Raw genomic sequence first — 18266 nt, 5'->3', positions numbered from 1 at the left:
GCCCGTTTATCTTTCTTCCTCCTCCAAAAGAAACGTCTATGATGTTTATTCATCTTCTCAATGAACGTTTTGTTAAGGAGGAACATAGACATAAAATAAGATGGAATCCCATCTATGCTAGAGTTAACCAAAGTTAATCTAGCACCAGACAAAGCAACATAACTAATCCAGGCAGCTAATCTTTTCAGGAGCTTAGCATCTAGGAAATCCCAGTCCACGGTTTTAAGCATAGCATATGTCACTGGGACCCCCAAATATCTCATAGGAAGCTTGCCAACCTGGCACCCAAACATCTTAGCATAAATTTGGTCAATATCGTTATCCCCGCCAATTGAAAAAACCTCACTCTTGTCAAAGTTATTTTTTAGCCCAGACATCAGTTCAAACAAATAGAGTAGCAGCTTAACATTCACTGCCTTGTCCACATCATGGGAGAAGCATATTACTGTATCGTCTGCAGTCCCCACTCCCCCTTAATAAGATCAGGAGACTGCCGCACGGTCTCGTCGGCCCTGTACGCCCTCGCCCAGCGGCACAGCGCCGGGTGGTCCTCTTCGGTGAGCAGCCGCACGCCGGCCATCTCCTCGACCACCCCCATCCAGTGCGCGAGCGCCCCGCCGACGGCGATGTCGAGGAAGCCGATGGCGTCGCCGCCGAAGAACCTCTTCCCCTCCGGCAGCTGCGCCTCCAGCAGCGTCAGGTTCGCCTTTGTCTCCCTTGCCGCCGCTGCCTGCGCCCCGCCGTCCGTCCACAGCGCAATCCACAAAGGCTTCTTGAACTGCGCAGGCCTATAGCAGAGTCGTCGAGTGTTCAAAAATGAAAGCTGGGTGCTGAATTGAATTACGGCGGTTGCTGTACCTCCTCTTCGAGGAATGTTGCCCAGAAGCGGGCGTTGGCGCGGGCGAGGGGGTCGCTGGGGAGGAGCAGCGGGCCGCCGGGGAAGGCCTCGTTGACGTACTCGACGATGACGAGCGACTCCGGGATGGAGAGGTCGCCGTGGAGGAGCACGGGGACGGTCTTGTGGACGGGGTTGTGCGTGAGCAGCAGCTCGCTCTTGTTGTTGAGGTCCTCCTCGATGAGCTGGTAGGGGACGCCCTTGAGGCGCAGGGCCAGCTCGGCGCGGTGGACCACCGGGCTGCCGAAGCAGCCGATGAGCCTCACCGGCTCCGACGACATCGCGGCGGCGTCGCTCCTCCCCTCCATGCCCGCCTGATTTTTCGCTGCACTCAAGCTCCGGCCGCCAGTTATATAATTCGTCCTAGTGCGTGTGTTTCCCTTGCGAGAAACTTCACGGCAGCTTCGCATCGAAGATTAGCGATACGTTAAATTAATCATGCCATGTTATTCCACGGCTGAAAGCCCACCTTTCACATCTCTAAGCGACAGTTATCAGCTTGTGATGATGACACGGCATTTTCATATTTTTTTCATGGTATAATATGTCCCTTATTTATACTAGCAAAAAACCCGTGCGTTGCAACGGAGACATAAATATTTTGTAGTTCAATACCAATTATATGTGACATTTCTGCTAACCTGCAGAACGTCATAAATTATAGAATAATGACGCCTATAAATAACAATGCACCAGGAGAAACAAAATCACCTTTTTAAGTAAAAAAAGCCCTGAGCCAACATTCAAGTAATTTAGGTGCTGATCTTTGTGCATAGTACTCTCTCCGTAAAAAAATAAATATAGGAACGCTTAGGTTTTTAAAAGTGATGATCTAAACGCTTTTATATTTCTTTACAGAGGGAGTACTATGCTACATTACACGGTGGTGATGATACAAGCAGGAGAAAATTGAGTATTATGAAGTGAATCTACCAAACAGCTCTGACTACTAACGATCAATCTAGATATTTATGTGACCTTCTAAATCAAGGCCCTTAAGTTTCGTTTGATGCTGGCCTTACTTCATGTAAAGGGATATCAGATTGTTGATTGATGCCAAGCTCGTTGTCGGTGTCAAAACCGGCGGATCTCGGGTAGGGGGTCCCGAACTGTGCGTCTAGGCCGGATGGTAACAGGAGGCAAGGGACACGAAGTTTTACCCAGGTTCGGGCCCTCTCGATGGAGGTAAAACCCTACGTCCTGCTTGATTAATATTGATGATATGGGTAGTACATGAGTAGATCTACCACGAGATCGGAGAGGCTAAACCCTAGAAGCTAGCCTATGGTATGATTGTTGATGTGTATGTCGTCCTACGGACTAGAACCCTCCGGTTTATATAGACACCGGAGAGGGTTAGGGTTACACAAAGTCGGTTACAATGGTAGGAGATCTGTACATCCATATCGCCAAGCTTGCCTTCCACGCCAAGGAAAGTCCCTTCCGGACACGGGACGAAGTCTTCAATCTTGTGTCTTCATAGTCCAGGAGTCCGGCTGAAGGTATAGTCCGGCCATCCGGACACCCCCTAATCTAGGACTCCCTCAGTAGCCCCTGAACCAGACTTCAATGACGACGAGTCCGGCGCGCAGTTTGTCTTCGGCATTGCAAGGCGGGTTCCTCCTCCAAGTACTTCATAAAAGATTTTGAACACAAAGATAGTGTCCGGCTCTGCAAAATAAGTTTCCACATATTGCCACAGAGAGAATAATATTTACACAAATCTAATCTGCTGACGTATTCCGTAGCGTGACACACCACGGCCAAGCCTTTATCCGAGTCATTTCATTATCCCATCTCAGCACGTTATGCGAGGCGGTTTCCTTGGCACGTCTTGTCAAAGCAGAGATCGTGTCCCCTTATTCCGGGATTCTTATCAATACGGGCGTGGGTAACCCAACCGCGCCATTGATTACGGCGCTTGGAGATAAGCGAGTTTTACCAGGCTGGTGGGGACATGTAGTTGTGTCCACCCATATAAGGGGATAAGGATCCACCCTTCTACCTACGCCTTCTTCCTCCTTTGCCTATCCATTCTTGCGCACTCGAGCTCCAGCGCCCAAGTCCGCACTCAAACCTCAACCTTCTCCAGCCATGTCCGGAGCAGGAGGCAAGTGGATGGTCTCCTCCGTCACGGAGGGACATATCAAAAAGCTGAGGAAGGCCGGATACCTGTCTAATGACATCGCGTATCGGCTTCCCGAAAAGGGGAAACTCATCCCCACCCCTAGGCCCCATGAGAGGGTGGTGTTCCTCCCCCATTTCCTCTGCGGACTGGGCTTCCCTCTTCACCCATTTGTCCGGGGGCTCATGTTCTACTACAGCCTGGATTTCCATGATCTGGCCCCGAACTTCGTCCTCAACATCTCGGTGTTTATCGTCGTGTGCGAGACTTTCCTCCGCATCCGCCCCCATTTTGGCCTATGGCTCAAGACATTCAACGTCAAGCCGAAGGTGGTGCGCGGCAACCAGGCAGAGTGCGGCGGCGCCATGGTTGGCAAGATGGCCAACGTCCTATGGCTCGAGGGTGTCACGACCGGGTTTTCCGGGTATTAAATTTCCAGAAAATGGCCGTCTTGCTCACCAGCCCCAGGATTACTGTTAGCTGATGAGGCACCAACTTGATACAGAAATTTCAAGCAAAAATACAAAATATGTAGTACAAGACCATTCTGGCCTGTGAGTACAACAATTGGATTTCTAGTGGTCGATGGCGGAAGCGGTTTGTGAGTCGTTAGTGTCTATGGGACTCCATTTCCCACAGGAACAGCTGACCAGGTCAACTCCTATCTTCGCGAGGCTGCTATCACCGTTGCTTAGTTTCCAGGGCTGTCACCGCAATGCTCCTCTCCATGCAGAATTCTGGCCAAGACAATAGCCAGGGACAAGCCAGTGAGTACTTTGAATGTACTCGCAAACATTATGAACACTGGGATAATATAATTGATAATCATGCACTGAAGTATTCCATGATCACATCGTCAGTCACAAATAAAACATCTGTTATGCATGCAAGCATGTTATTTATATGCAACATGAATAAGCAATAATGGAGTGGGAATAAAATGCCGCAGTCGGGCGTCTGTGCGACACCACATAAAGGGCTTATAAAGTAAATAAATAACAAGCAATGCCACAGTCGGGCGTCTCAGTGACACCACATAAAGGGCTTATAAAGTAAATAAATAACAAGCAATGCCACAGTCGGGCGTCTCAGTGACACCACATAAAGGGCTTATAAAGTAAATAAATAACAAGCAATGCCACAGTCGGGCGTCTCAGCGACACCACATAAAGGGCTCATAAAATAAATAATCACAATGAATATCCAGGAGGTAGAACCATCCCAGGGATACTCGATAATACAAATGATGCAACGGGTTAGTCCATCACAAAATAGTAATCACGGTCCTCACAAGTCACCAGTCGGTATCCAAGTTTGGTTTAACAATTTCACCTCCGAAGACCGACACTAAGACCAACACTTGACCCATCCCAGACTGTAATCCTTAACCATGGACACGGCTATTCGAATAGGTTTAATCTCTGCAGAGGGTGTACTCTTTACCCACGAGTAACGGATTTCTTTAGTCCATCGGGACTAATTCCGTCTACGGCCTTTTAGTTGAAAACACGCCTAACTTGCACACACCAGCTTAACTCATCGGTGTCTGGAATCACCCACGACACTTGTTAAGGAAAACTCTAAGTGGGGAGGCTACAACCTCGCGTAGCATGGGATCAAATTTATATCGCGCGCTCTAAGGGATGGCCTCCCCTCTCGGTCCCAACGGGAAACACCCATGCCCCCTGACCAGGTGGCATGCCTACCGGCTACAACCGATATCTTCCACCATGGCCTCTCTGTACGGTGTGTGCTGGAAAGGGGTTGACAACTTACTGAACCGTACCCTACCTGCGGCAGGGACGAGTGGTAGTACGAGGCAAGTATGGGGGTTACTAGAACAAGACTCGATCTGCGGTCGACTCAGGAGGTTTATAAGTTCCCTGCATGACATGTATAATAAATATATTTCAACCAACAAAATCACGACTCAATATACCTTACCATGCCATACCGGACATAACCGTCCCGACGGAGACCGGCGATAAGCTCACGCCTACCCAAGGCAGAGGCTTTTCCGGATTCCTTTCCGGCATGCATGCAAGGCACATGAGGATGATTACCATCACAAGTATATTCATTTCCAACAGCAAGGAAATCACTAATATGCCTTCATGCAAATGATCACATCGCCACATAAAATAACGAGTTCTCCGAAATGAGATGGTGTTATAAATGAGTCAACTAACACACCAAAAATACTATGCCGGGGTTCAGAATGCTTGCCTTTATGGTGTGGAAAGGCAGGGTGCACTCCAAAGCTTTTGAAAGCTTTCCTTCCTCTCTCCAAAATCCTATTTTCAATAAATTTGAATTAACACACAAATTCAAAACAGCACAAAGAGTTGTTTGAATTTTTTTTTGAAATAAATCTTAAAATAAACTAGACAAAATTTGAGGAAGGTAGGAAAAAGAATCAACTCATTTGGAGTTTTATTTAAAAAGATATAGCCGGTCAAAGTTGTGGTCAAAATCTGTTTAAACAAATAAATCAGAAAAGAAAAACGATTCGAATATATACGTACACATCGAAAGCGTATTCTGGAAATACGCCTCCACTTATCCAGCGTGGACTGCCAGTGGGTCACCGACAGTGGGCCCGCCTGGCCCACTGGTCAGGTTTGACTGGTCCACGCGCGCGTCGTTCCCCCCTGACCGAACAGAGGCGGAGCTCCGGCGAGGCTCGCCAGCGAATGGCGGCGTCCCTCGGTGATCTGAGCGCATGGGCGTGCTCAGGAGGTCGAGACGAACTCGGGGGTACCCGCCATGGTCGCCGACGTGGACGGAGTCGCCGGCGACGAGCTTCGCGGCGGAGATGGCTTCGGGGGCGAAGTGAGTTTGGGGCTACGATGACTCCCGATCAAAATCGAGCAGGGGAACGGGTTCACGGGAGGATGAGAAGGTTCCTGGTGAAGAGAACGGAGAGGGGGAAGGCTCTGGTAGCGCCGGAATGGCCGGGGCAGTGGCGGCGGCTGCGGTTGCCGGAGATGGGGAAGGAGACCTCCCCGGGTCGATTGGCTGCCAATGGGGGTCCTAGGGAGATGGCTTGGGACTGCCTGCGCGCGGAGAAGAGCTCGGGGCTCCTTAAATAGGCGATCGGGGTCGGTTCCGACGGTGGCCGCGGATAAGGTCGCCGGCGACCGCCATTCTGTAGCTAGGGCGTCGTGGCGGCGACGAGCGCTAGTGAACACGCTTGTGGATGAGCTCATGCTGTTCCAGGAGCCAGGTGGCGAGCGGGAGAGGCTTGGGCGGTGCTGAACGGAGCAGGGGCTGTCGGCGGCCGTGGCGGCTAGCTCCTGGCCTGTCGGGGACGTGGCGAGGGCTCTTGGCGCGTTGCAGCGAGAAGGGGAGTGAGTGGCGTGGCTCTGTAGGGCGGGCAGAGCCCAGGGGTGCGACGCGTCGGCTCGGGCGCGGCACGTGCAAAACGCGTGCTCTGCTCGCGCCCAGAGCACGCACGGAACGTGCTCGATGAAATGCCAGTGCATGCCATCGGGCTTGGGTGAGGCTGGCACTTAGCAGACCTAGGTTAGGAGCACCTGGGAGTCTAGTGGACATGTTAGTTTGATCAGAGGTGCAAACTCATAGTGCAATGACAAAAGTCATGTCAAAACAGATCATGCCCATAAGGTGTATGACAAAATGCCAAGGGCACTTAGGCATTTCTTGGAGTGGCCAAATTCTCCAGATCAGGGTCTCCTTAGATGCAAAAGAGAGTGGTGAGGTCATTTGGACAAAAGGAGAAACTTGCTAGTGCAAGTTTTGCTGAACTTCAATTCTGGTCAGGAGATAAAAGGCATCATTACATGAACCAAAAATGATCCAATAGGTGCATGCTCCTGGACTTAGTGGTCTTGCAGGGAGGACTACAAGCAGGAGAAAGCACAAGGTCATTGGAGCAAAAATGAATAGGGTTGCAGTAGAAATCACAAGGCAGGATCAGAATGGAAAAGAAGTTGATTCACTCAAAATTTTCAAATAACAACACTGGGTTTTTGCATAAAGTTGAATCATATGCTACTACTAAAATCCCATAATTTTGGTGGAGGCTAGAAGGAAATATTTAAATGAGTTGTAGTGCAAAATTGCACTCTGGACTAGAGAACAGAATTGGTTGTAGAGCTCAAAATAATTCAATAATAAAAGATATTTTTGTATTAAAGTGATTTAAAGACATCACATGACATCTCCAAATTTTGGTGGGAATTTTAAGTGAATTTATCAAATGGTTGTAGTTCAAATGTGACCATATAACTTTGAAAAGCCATTTTTCAGGAAAATTAACACTCAAGCAAATTAATTGTTTAATTGTTCTACTAAATAAAAGAAGAGTTTTTTCTTGAGATGTTAAGTAAGTCCAATAACAAATTTGAAAAGTTTTCACTCTGGGGAAAAACTCCATCACAACAAGGAAGAAAATGTTTCAAAAATCAAAAGGGAGTCCAGAAAATCAAAGTTTTAATTCCTGGAGAAAATTTTAATTTAATAAAACAAGGCCAAAAAAATTTTGGGGTGTCACAGAGGGCTCCTTTGTGGAGACCCTAAAGGGGTGGCAATCGGGGTGGTTTTACATCACCGAGCCGCGCGACCCCGAATGGGTCGCACCCCCCGAGATTCGATCCGGACCCCTTACGCGGCTCACCTCCTGGAAGGAGACGGGCCTGTCATGGGGCAAGAAAGGAGAGCTGACCGGACTCCAAACGTGCATACAAACCATGGTGGACAAGAAGCTCAAACTTGTCAACATAGTCCAGGTTATGCTCATCCGCCTGATTCTCCCGTGTCAACGACGGCCTTTCAACCTGTGGGAGTTCGACCCGGCGCGGCACCAGACACTAAGCAGGATCTTCGACACGACGTACGAAGATGCCTGGAAGGTGCTTTTCAAAGGCGCCGAGGCTCCCGCATCCGCTACCGAGGATCACGGATTCAGCGCGCAGCATCACGCTCTCGCGGTAAGCTGTTTTTTTATAGGATATCAGTGTTTCATAGTTTGACTCCATGCGGGATCTAAGCTCCCTTACTTTTGACAGGATTGGCAGGTGACGTCCGGACAGATCAACTATCCGGCTCCTTTGCCCGAAGGCCCAGCGAACGCTCGCTTGGCGAAGCTGCTGGTTCCGGCACCCTATGTGGTGCCGGAGAAGAAGGCCACAAAGAAGGCCACGGGGACTCGAAAGAGTGCCCGGCGCCAGGAGGCGTCGGATCCATCATCCGGCGGTTCTGAGGCGCATTCCTCTCGTGAAGACGAGGAGGAAGAAGAAGAGACCTCTCCCCCTCCAGCGGGAGGAGAGAAGAAAAGGAAGGCCGCCCTCTCCGGGGAGGCCGGAGGGTCCAAGAAGGGGAAAACCCTTCCTCCGGACTACTCCACCGACGCCGACGACGGCGAAGAGGAGTGGCAGCCCAGGGCCAAGCCCCTGGCAAAATCATAAGTATCCGGGTACCAGAGTAATTCATAGTATTCGTTTATTGCACAGCTTTCCCTTACGCCGAATATGTTTATGCAGCCCGCTCAAGGACCGGCTCAACGCGTCATCGAGCGGCTCAATGGATTCGCCGGATGTGAACTCGCTTCCGACGACTTCCTCCCCCCGCCCTACGGACAACACCGAAGTGTTGTCCCAACAGGTCCCAAGCCGGGAGGAGGTGGTCCTGGAGGCGCCGCAAGGCGACCTCCCGGACTACAGGAGAAAAGGGGATGAAACCCCCCAGGGCTCCAAGTCCGACTCAGGGCCGGACACCGCTCCGGAACCTTCAAAGGTTCCAGAGTCCGGCGGGCGACCTCCTTCCAAGAGGAGCAAGCCCACCGTGCCGGTGACCTCCGTCCAACCGGGGGCGCCGGACAATCTGTTGGAGGTGCTCGAGGGCGCCTCCATCGATGAGGGGCACCGCACTATTATGAGTGCGGTGGTCCAGAAGGTTCAGTCCGCCAAGAGCGGACTGACTGAAGCTTATACTAGCCTTTTGACAGGCTTTGAGGTAAGTAAATAATGTGAAAATAGTTATTACCGCATAGACAGTAGCCCGTGATGCTCTGTTGGGCGTTCGCGAAGAAAAGACGAATAGAGGATCAAAAATTCGCAGGAGTCTAACAAAGGAGTCAATATGCGTATGCAGGCTTCTCTGCTGGCGTCCGCCGCACTGACTGTGGAAGTGGACACGCTGAAGCAGAGCCTCGAGAAGTCCGAGCAAGAGCTCGGGCGTGCCAAGAAGCAGCTCGAGGAGAAGGAAGGTAAGAAATACCTTGTTTGAATATGTATAAAAAGGATGCAATTGCAAAAAGTAACAGGATCAACATGGCTATTGTAGGGGCCATGTCTAAGGTGGCGACCCTTAAGCAAGCGCTGCTCGAGGCCGAGAAGAGTGTGGCCGCGGAGCGCACCGAGCGGGAGAAGTATGAGGCCGAGGTTGGCAAGGTGCGACAAGAGCTCCAGGTTCTCATGAAGAAACATGAGAGTTTGGAGCTTGACTCGAAGACGCGAGCAAGGTTGTCAGAATCGCGATTCTGTTATACGATTCTACGACTTTACGATCCAAACTAACCCCTATGATTCTACGATTTTAGTTCACAGAATCTACGTTTCTACGATCCTGATAGTGAAGATTCTACGATTTGCGATCTTACCATCGGAGCTCCGATCCGATTCAAAATCGCGATTCTAACAACCTTGGACGCGAGCGTCCGAGCTCGCGGTGGCTATTGAAAATGCCAAGTCTGCCAAGACCGAATCCCAGAAGACCCTCCGGGAGTTGGATGAGGTGAAGAAGATAGCGGCGGGTAAGGCATTCTTTATGCAAAGCAAACATATAAACGTGAGTTACTTGTTACTTACCCGAATCCGGAGCTCTCCAGCAGCGTTCACAGATCTTCCCCAGAGTGTGTCCGATGCCGCTGCATTCTATCGAGCCGAGGAGGGCAGCTCGATGGAGAAGGTGTTCTGGTCTCAGTATGCTGAGGCCGGACACCCCGTGCCCCTGAGCGACCAGCTGAAGCAACTGGTCGAGCTCCACAAGGCGGCCGAACAGGCCATGAAGGGCCTCCTAGTTCGGCTGTGGCCTGGGGAGGCCCTACCTGGGAGCTATTTCGGGCTGGTGCGGCGGCTGGTGGAGGCCTGTCCAAGGCTCGAAGTCATCAAGCGCTCCGTCTGCATTGAAGGTGCCCGTAGGGCCCTTGCCCGTGCTAAGGTGCACTGGGGCAAGCTGGATGCTGAGAAGCTTGTGAAGGACGGGCCACCGCCGGGGAAAGAGCATCACAAGCCCGAAAATTATTATAAGGATGTTCTGAAGGGTGCCCGCCTTATGGCGGATGAATATTCTAGGGATGTAATTTTTGAGTAAAACTCGCTCGTTTTTGTCCTGTGCGCTGAAAACTTGTTCATATGCGCTGAGAAATGTTGTTGGAATTTAAAATATTACCTTCTGTGCGGCTGTTTATCAATTCTGAGAGATGGCGAGTCGTCAGCTTCTGCCCCCGTGCCGCTAGTGCTGGGGTGTTTGGGGATAAACCTGAGCGCTCTTTTTCCCATGTTTGGGTCCTTCGAGGGAGGCGCTCAGCCCAACGAACAAGGCAATCGGACTATAACGCGTGAACACTCTCACTTAGCCATAGAATTCTATAATTTTAAATTTTGGCGAAGCCCCTAGTATTCGAAAGACCGAGTTCGGGCCGCTATCCACGCCTTGGCCGGACAGAGCCGACTCCTCGCCCTAAGCGGCATAAGTCTTTAGGGACTCGAAAAAACCTCTCGAATAGCGACCAGCTCTCGCTTCATCATGACAGTCAGTTTTACCTTTCTCCACTGAGGTGCTCGGCCCAGCTCAACTGGGGAACAATCGCAGTGGTTCTCCTAGTGCTACCTTAGCCGATATAGCGGAACGTAAGGCACCAAAACATAGGAGCCGGGCAAACCCAACTATTGACCCAATACATGATTCGGAGCCGATGCATATAATGCTATATGTTCGGGGTGCCGCACTTGTGAAAGTGTTCGGACTTCTCACACCATATTGAGGGGTACTGAAGCCCCTGGCGTATTTTGGCCGTACCAAATTATACGGGTGCAACATGTTGTTAAGGAACATATATTTATAAAAGGATAATGCAAAAATAGACAAAAGCTATGCATTGTTTATTAAAAATAGCTGCGATCAAAGTAGAACGATACAAATAATGCGACAAAAAGTTGGACTACGTAACATGTCTAATCCAGGGGCAAGCTACGGAATAGTATGCGAAACAGGTATACTGCTCGTGATAGAGACCACCTGTGAGTTTTGTAATGCGGCATGGCTTGTCTGCCTCCCTGGTTCTTGCATCGTTTATGCGGCAATTGAACTGCCGAACAGGCCTTCCGAAGAATGGAGTCCTGAAAGTAAGAGAAAATAAAATATATCGGCAGCCCCTGGTGCGGTTTAAGCTGCGTTTTGGGCGTGCCGTGATGGTGCCCCTCCCCCTGTACCCATGGTATCTCTAGAGCGTAGTTATGTACGCGAAGTACTGGCGTTGCCTTTTTGCGAGGGTTGGGGTTGGGGCCGCATTGCTACGCCTGCTCGGAATGTGCCAGGCGGTCTTGTTTTGGGTTACTCCGGGCGCGCTTGACGGTGTCCGGACGTTTAATGGCTGGACTGGAGAACTGCCTGGAGAGGCTGCTTTGTACTTCCGCTGCAAGGGCCGCCATGTGCTCCTCCGTTCGGAGGGAGCGTTCGGTGTTTTCATTGACCGTAATTACTCCTCGAGGGCCTGACATCTTGAGCTTAAGGTATGCGTAGTGCGGTACCGCATTGAACTTGGCGAATGCGGTTCGCCCGAGAAGTGCATGATAGCCACTGCGGAATGGGACAATGTCGAAGATTAACTCCTCGCTTCGGAAATTATCCGGAGATCCGAAGACCACTTCAAGTGTGACTGAGCCTGTACAGCTGGCTTCTACACCTGGTATTACGCCTTTAAAGATCGTTTTGGTGGGCTTAATCCTCGAGGGATCTATGCCCATTTTCCGCACTGTATCCTAGCAAAGCAGGTTCAGACTGCTGCCGCCGTCCATAAGGACTCTTGTGAGATGAAATCCGTCAATAATTGGGTCTAGAACCAATGCGGCGAATCCGCCATGACGGATGCTAGTGGGATGGTCCCTTCGGTCAAAGGTGATCGGGCAGGAGGACCATGGGTTGAACTTTGGGGCGACTGGCTCTACCGCGTATACGTCCCTTAACGTGCGCTTCCGCTCCCTTTTGGGGACGTGGGTTGCGTATATCATGTTCACCGTCCGCACTTGTGGGGGGAAACCCTTATGTCCACTGTTGTTCGGCGGCCGGGGCTCCTCGTCGTCATCGCTATGTAGCCCCTTGTCTTCATTTTCGGCATTTAACTTGCCTGCCTGCTTGAACACCCAACAATCCCTGTTGGTGTGATTGGCCGGCTTTTCGGGGTGCCATGTATCTGGCACAAGCGGTCGAGTATTCGGTCCAAACTGGACGGGCCCATAGGATTCCTTTTGAATGGCTTTTTCTGCTGACCGGTTTTAGAGCCTCTGAATCCGGCATTAACTGCCGTATCCTCAGCATTGTCGCCGTTAATGCGGCGCTTCTGCTTGTTGCGACGCGACCTGCCACTACTGTCCCTGGTATCCGAATTACCCGGGTTCTTGGCCATATTGTTGCTACGAGCAAGCCAGCTGTCTTCTCCCGCGCAAAAGCGGGTCATGAGTGTCGTGAGTGCTGCCATAGATTTCGTCTTTTCCTGTCCTAGGTGCCGGGCAAGCCACTCGTCACAGATATTGTGCTTGAAGGCTGCTAGGGCCTCTGCGTCCGGACAGTCGATTATTTGATTTTTCTTTGTTAGGAGCCGTGTCCAGAATTGCCTGGCCGATTCGTCTGGCTGCTGAATTACGTGGCTTAGGTCATCAGCGTCTGGGGGTCGCACATAAGTGCCCTGGAAATTGTCGAGGAATGCGGCTTCCGGGTCCTCCCGACAACTGATTGACCCTGTTGGCAGACTGTTAAGCCACTGCCGAGCTGGTCCTTTAAGCTTGAGTGGGAGGTATTTGATGGCGTGGAAATCATCGCCGCGGGCCATGTGGATATGAAGGAGATAATCCTTGATTCATACCGCGGGATCTGTTGTGCCATCATATGATTCAATGTTTATGGGTTTGAAACCCTCAAGGATTTTATGATCCATTATTTCGTCAGTGAAGCATAGTGGGTGTGAGGCGCCTCTGTACTGGGCTATATCACGACATAGCTCCAGTGAGCTTTGTCTACTGTGTTCGGCCCTGCCGAATTTGTGGCCGGCGTGATGGTTATCGTCTCAAGCCGTGGGGCGCCCGCGCGATCCGTAGATCGATCTTGTTTGCCTTGCCTTGTCCTTCAACATATCTCGTAAGTCCGGCGCATATTCCCGTGCCTTGATACGGGATGCGGCTTGAGTGGAGGGCCGAGAGGCCTCTCTGTCACGGCCACGAGGTGGTCGGTCGGCCGCATCAAGAGCTTCCTCCTCTAATCGGGGTAGCATCCTGCGCTTTGGGTAGCTCTTGGAGGGGCGTTCGAGTTTATGCTCTTCGGCCGCAAGGACTTCAGTCCATCTGTCGACTAGCAAGCCTTGATCAGCTTTAAGCTGTTGCTATTTTTCTTGAGGCTTCTTGCCGTGGCCATAAGCCTGCATTGAAAACGCTCTTGTTCGACGGGATCCTCTGGCACGACGAATTCGTCGTCGTCGAGGCTTGCCTCGTCTTCGGAGGGAGGCATATAATTATCGTCCTCGACCTCTCTGTCAGCCGCTCTCTTATGAGGGCTGGTTTCCTCATCCTCCTGTGCTAAATCTTGCTCGAGGGGATTTTCTTCGGCGCTTTCCGGAGTATTATTATCTCCCGTGCTGGAATCGCCGTGTTTGTTTTGGCGGGATTTTGAGCGACGCCGCTGACGCCGGCGCTTAGGCTGTTTCTTGGAGGGATCATCCTCCGCTGTTTCATCGCCATCTCCTTCTTTTGGGGTGTCCACTATGTATATGTCATATGACGAGGTGGCTTTCCAGGGCCTAGTAGGCGTTGGTTCTTCATCATCTCCTTCATCGGCGTCCATACCGTCGATGTCTTCAATCTTGTATCTTCATAGTCCAGGAATCCGGCTGAAGGTATAGTCCGGCCATCCGGACACCCCCTAATCCAGGACTCCCTCACTCGTCCATCTTGTGATAAAGGTGTGTTGCTTTCTCTTCTTTTTTAGATGAGCAATAACAGTTCAGAAGTGCACCATAGGTTCGATGGTTCTTGGCCATCAAATTATTTTCCAGCTACCTCAGTGACATGTATCTTTGTAAATGAGGTCCAAACGTTTTCCACGGTCAGTGTACGACATGTTCATACCCTTGTATCAAGCAAGAGCGTCCGAGAGGACTAAGTTAGCTACAAACAAACTTTATTGTACTACATGAAGAATAAAGCATGAGAGACTGGATATCTCTGTTGTCAGTTTGGTTCACACCTCCGGCCATGTTGGTCAACTGAAATACACTCCATCCATAAGCTTGCTACTGAGTTGAGATTATGAGCACTGTACCGAGCCTAAGATAAAGAAGGAACCTTGAACAGAGTTTGCTTTCAAGACATTGGGGTAACAAAAAGCTCAATCTACTTAGTATAGCGGAGTAACACTCAAGGTTAGGTCAGCTACAATATTAGCAAATTGAAGTCTGAATCATCAATGCCAATTGAAGATCACATTTGTTCGCATTCCAAAGTCAGAGTGCATCAAATCAGTATAAAAAAATCCAATGCATCCTTGCAAATCTCTAGTGCATAATCACAAGTGAAAAAGGACAAACTATTTAGTAACACAAGGGTGGTGCAAACTCAAGTCTGAATCATTATCAATGGCAATCGAATCGAACTCATCTCTGCTTCTGATCCTCTGCTGCCGCCCCTGGCCTGCTAATTCTGCTCTCTGCTACTGCCCTCGGCTGTTGTACCTCTCCTTCTCCAATGAACTGCTGCTCCTAATCTTCTCTGAACCCAAACTGTTGCTGCTTCGCTTCCTCTCTAAACCTCATAACAAAAATTTAGAAAGCTTAGGGTGCACCATAGCAAAAATGCAGGTCTCGACATAGGGTAATAAAATTCTGATCTTGGGATCTTTAGATGAAGTACCTGCGATCAATTCCATGTGTGCAACACTCCAACTACTAAAAGAGTCAGATTCAAAGCTAGAGCCTCTTGGTAAGAGCTGAGGGGCTCTACACCAACCAAACAACAAAGCACAAGAAGACCATGATGTATCAAGTCCTAGAAAATTGAGTATTAGTTGCATTTTTACTCAAAAACATTTTCAACTACTATTAGGTGCTCCAATCTATATGCGCATGTCTAAAAATTCTAGGCTGCAAAACCAAAGAAAAAGGGAAAGATCAAGACACACAATTGTTCCATTGCATGAGAAGGTAAGCTGATCTTTACAACATTCTATATATCTTATATCTTTGTGAGACCCACGGACTCAGTGCAGAAAACTCTTCTAATGGATATTTATATTATTGCTGCTAATGTTGGTCCTTTCAGCCTCAAATTACTGCAGTTTATATGTGTTTTTAAAAGCAAGAGCACCACCTCATGCTATGGAAACCTAAAGAGCAGACAACAAAAATGCCCATTTACATAATCTAACAAACTTTAAGCTAGTAGTCCCGTGACCACAAGTTTACTACTATGGACATTTGCATTTGTCTACTTGTAGTATAATCATATAATGGGCAAGCACAAGTTCCAGTATATAGGATAGCATACGTACACATAAATGTAGACCAAATTTCATCGGCTAGAATTGTGAACCGAATCAATTAGAAGAATACAAACGGACCATATCCCCACAGAATAAGAGATGGCCAACTGCTCATCATACAATATGATGATCAGAAGTGTGGAACAATTCACACGACAATATAGACGGCAACCATCACAGCCAGCTTGTAGTACATGTTATATGTAGAAGGAATCTGAAGTGCTCTGTCTTAGCAAATGTCCAGTAGAAGATGTTGTCTTTCCCACACAGGAAAAGTCAGTGGTATCAAGTAACTGAAAGCTGATCATCAGAAACAGATAGATAATATCCCGAGACAACTTTACAGTAGCATATATCTGATCCTAGGATCTAAGTACACCTATGAATCAAAAAAGCAGAGACCGACAGAAAAATTACTAAAGGGTAACAGATGCAACCACCCCTCGCATTCATTCTCAAACTCTCCATTAGCACCTGCCCCTGGACCTGAACTAACCCCAAATCAGCACAAGGAAAAATCAAGTTGGGTGTGAGTCCAGACCAGTGATGATTGGTGCCATTCCAGCAAGATAGAGAGGGATACCAGAGGGAGGGAAAGAGAGAGAGGAGAGTGACTGCACATCGGTGGCGTACTGGAATACCTCGTCGGCGGTCAAGTGAGTAGAGGATTACCTCTTGACGCATCGGATCAGCTTGGAGTTGACGACAATGATGCGCTCCCTGCTGAGGATCGTTGAGGAGACACCAAGAGTGGGACGAAGAGGCTGAGGACACGGGTGGGCAGCTCGCAGCTGTACATCATGGTGGCGTTGTCGATCTCGAGCGTCTGCACGGAGGCTGTGGATGCCTTCACGCAGATCCAGCTGCGCTCGATGCCCCCACGCGGATCTTCCGCCGCCGCACTTCTTGAGGTTAGGAACGCCGAGGATGCCCTGAGCCGCAGATCCACCAATCGAGCAGGATCAGGGAGGGGCCAAGAGCAGGATCAAGGTGCTGGGATGGAGACGCACCTACAGGGGGGCCGGGGACGCCGGAAGTGGAGGAGAGGCCGAGAGGGCCGCAAGCGGAGGGGAGAGCCGGACGGCTGACGAGCTCGCCCACGAGCGCCCAGCCGAAGCTGTCCCACCTTCCACCTTCTCTGCCACTGGATAAGATGAACAGAAGAGCGTCAAGGGTTAATTTGCAAAATCGAATCGTTTTTTCCAGATCCACTTAAATAAGGACTGCAGGTTTAATTATCAAAACCACAGGGACTTTTTCACAAAAACGCCACAACGGTGAACCCGGAGACTCAATCCGTGCTTTATTTTATATATATATATACATATATATATATAGGGAGAGAAGAGATTATATATAAAAATATCATAATACAAGTCATGTACATGACGTCGACCTGACAAAACTGAAAAGATAGTAGACAAGAAAGATAATAATCAAGACCAAAGAATACCCTAAGGCCTGGGCTTGACACTAATGCCCGTCACATGCCTCCAGCACGACCACAACTGCCACCAAAGGAAAATATATATATGAAAAATCACCTCCTCACCCGAACTCGGCGCAACTCCATCGCTAATATGCAGCTTTGTGGTCCTCCGGCTCACCAAAGCCGATGTCATCGCCGTTGAACGAATCAGATCGGGGCAACCCTTCGGACACGCCATCGAACTCTAGATCGGATACCCCCGTATGACTAAGACGTCGCAAGAGTAAACCATACTTGCCTGCCATGAACCCAGCACACGATCCACATCTTCCACATGCCACCAATGCAGACCACAATCTGCATCCTCTCCTAGACTACCTCCGATGCTCTGCGTTGGCGCTGGAGCAAACATCACCGCAACGGTAGAGCTCGAGCACACAAGTCCATCATCAGGATGTCGCCGCCGCCACGTCATCCTTACTTGAACAGATTGGTTTCCAAATCCAACCCCAATGTGGATCATCTCCTTGGGAAGGATCTACATATTCTTCATTTAGCGTTGTCATAGCCACCGCCAAAGCCAAGAGGAACAACCCAAAACCCTAAGCTACTAATGCCCCTAAAACTATCCATACGCGTAGATCCTGGGACCCCCTCACCACCGACGATCAAGGTCGTCGATGGAGGGGAGCCGTTGGAGGAGGGCGGTGGAGGGAAGCTCCTTGGCGGTTGGAGGATGGCGGCGGAGGGAAGCTCCCTGGTGGCTGGAGACAAGATCGCCTTTCTTTCTCCCCTAGAAGAAATACCAGACGGCGGACTATGCGTTTCTACACGGTGTTCGAAGCTTGGCTTTTTCTTTAGTGTATTGTATGTACTTTGAAAACAATACCATACCTTATACTAGCATTCTACAATGGGATGTCTATGTAGAAAAAAAGAAGAGAGAAGAAGAAAAGGAACGGGAACGCCATGGCACGACACCGGGGTAGCGGGAAAAACTCTCTTTGCCGCATGTTGCAGCAAATAATCGGGGCTCCGCACAGGGCGCC

At 49.8% G+C, this 18266-nt stretch overlaps 1 protein-coding gene and 1 long non-coding RNA gene across 3 annotated transcripts; both read right to left on the bottom strand.

The window, feature by feature from the left end:
• Positions 1 to 230: 230 nt before the first annotated feature.
• Positions 231 to 1357, bottom strand: LOC125527410 (glutathione transferase GST 23-like). 2 transcript variants are annotated; one of them, XM_087514117.1, is made up of 2 exons: positions 859 to 1357; positions 231 to 778 (listed from the first exon to the last, which is right to left on the bottom strand). In XM_087514117.1, the coding sequence occupies exons 1-2, from the start codon at positions 1303 to 1305 to the stop codon at positions 443 to 445; spliced, it is 783 nt and encodes a 260-aa protein (XP_087370243.1). In that variant the 5' UTR covers positions 1306 to 1357; the 3' UTR covers positions 231 to 442. The 2 variants fall into 2 exon arrangements, with proteins under 2 accessions (XP_087370243.1, XP_048547875.2); XM_048691918.2 differs by having other exon boundaries at positions 234 to 788; positions 859 to 1348.
• Positions 1358 to 14699: 13342 nt separating this feature from the next.
• Positions 14700 to 16932, bottom strand: LOC125527402 (uncharacterized). The gene is made up of 4 exons (XR_007292087.2): positions 16799 to 16932; positions 16461 to 16720; positions 15161 to 15295; positions 14700 to 15052 (listed from the first exon to the last, which is right to left on the bottom strand). It is a non-coding gene; the product is annotated as an uncharacterized LOC125527402 (long non-coding RNA).
• Positions 16933 to 18266: the final 1334 nt, after the last annotated feature.

This window comes from Triticum urartu, chromosome 3A (assembly GCF_056163025.1).
Source record: "Triticum urartu cultivar PI428250 chromosome 3A, HENAU_Tu73, whole genome shotgun sequence".
Taxonomy (NCBI): Eukaryota; Viridiplantae; Streptophyta; class Magnoliopsida; order Poales; family Poaceae; genus Triticum; species Triticum urartu.
This window is presented reverse-complemented; position numbering and strand designations above follow the sequence as displayed.

What these genes read in the sequence shown, in the direction of transcription:
- LOC125527410 (XM_087514117.1), bottom strand. Translation starts at nt 1,305, where the DNA reads ATGCGAAGCTGCCGTGAAGTTTCTCGCAAGGGAAACACACGCACTAGG. An exon ending in CAACATTCCTCGAAGAGGAG is followed by an intron (nt 779 to 858) that starts GTACAGCAACCG and finishes AGGCCTGCGCAG; the next exon opens with TTCAAGAAGCCTTTGTGGAT.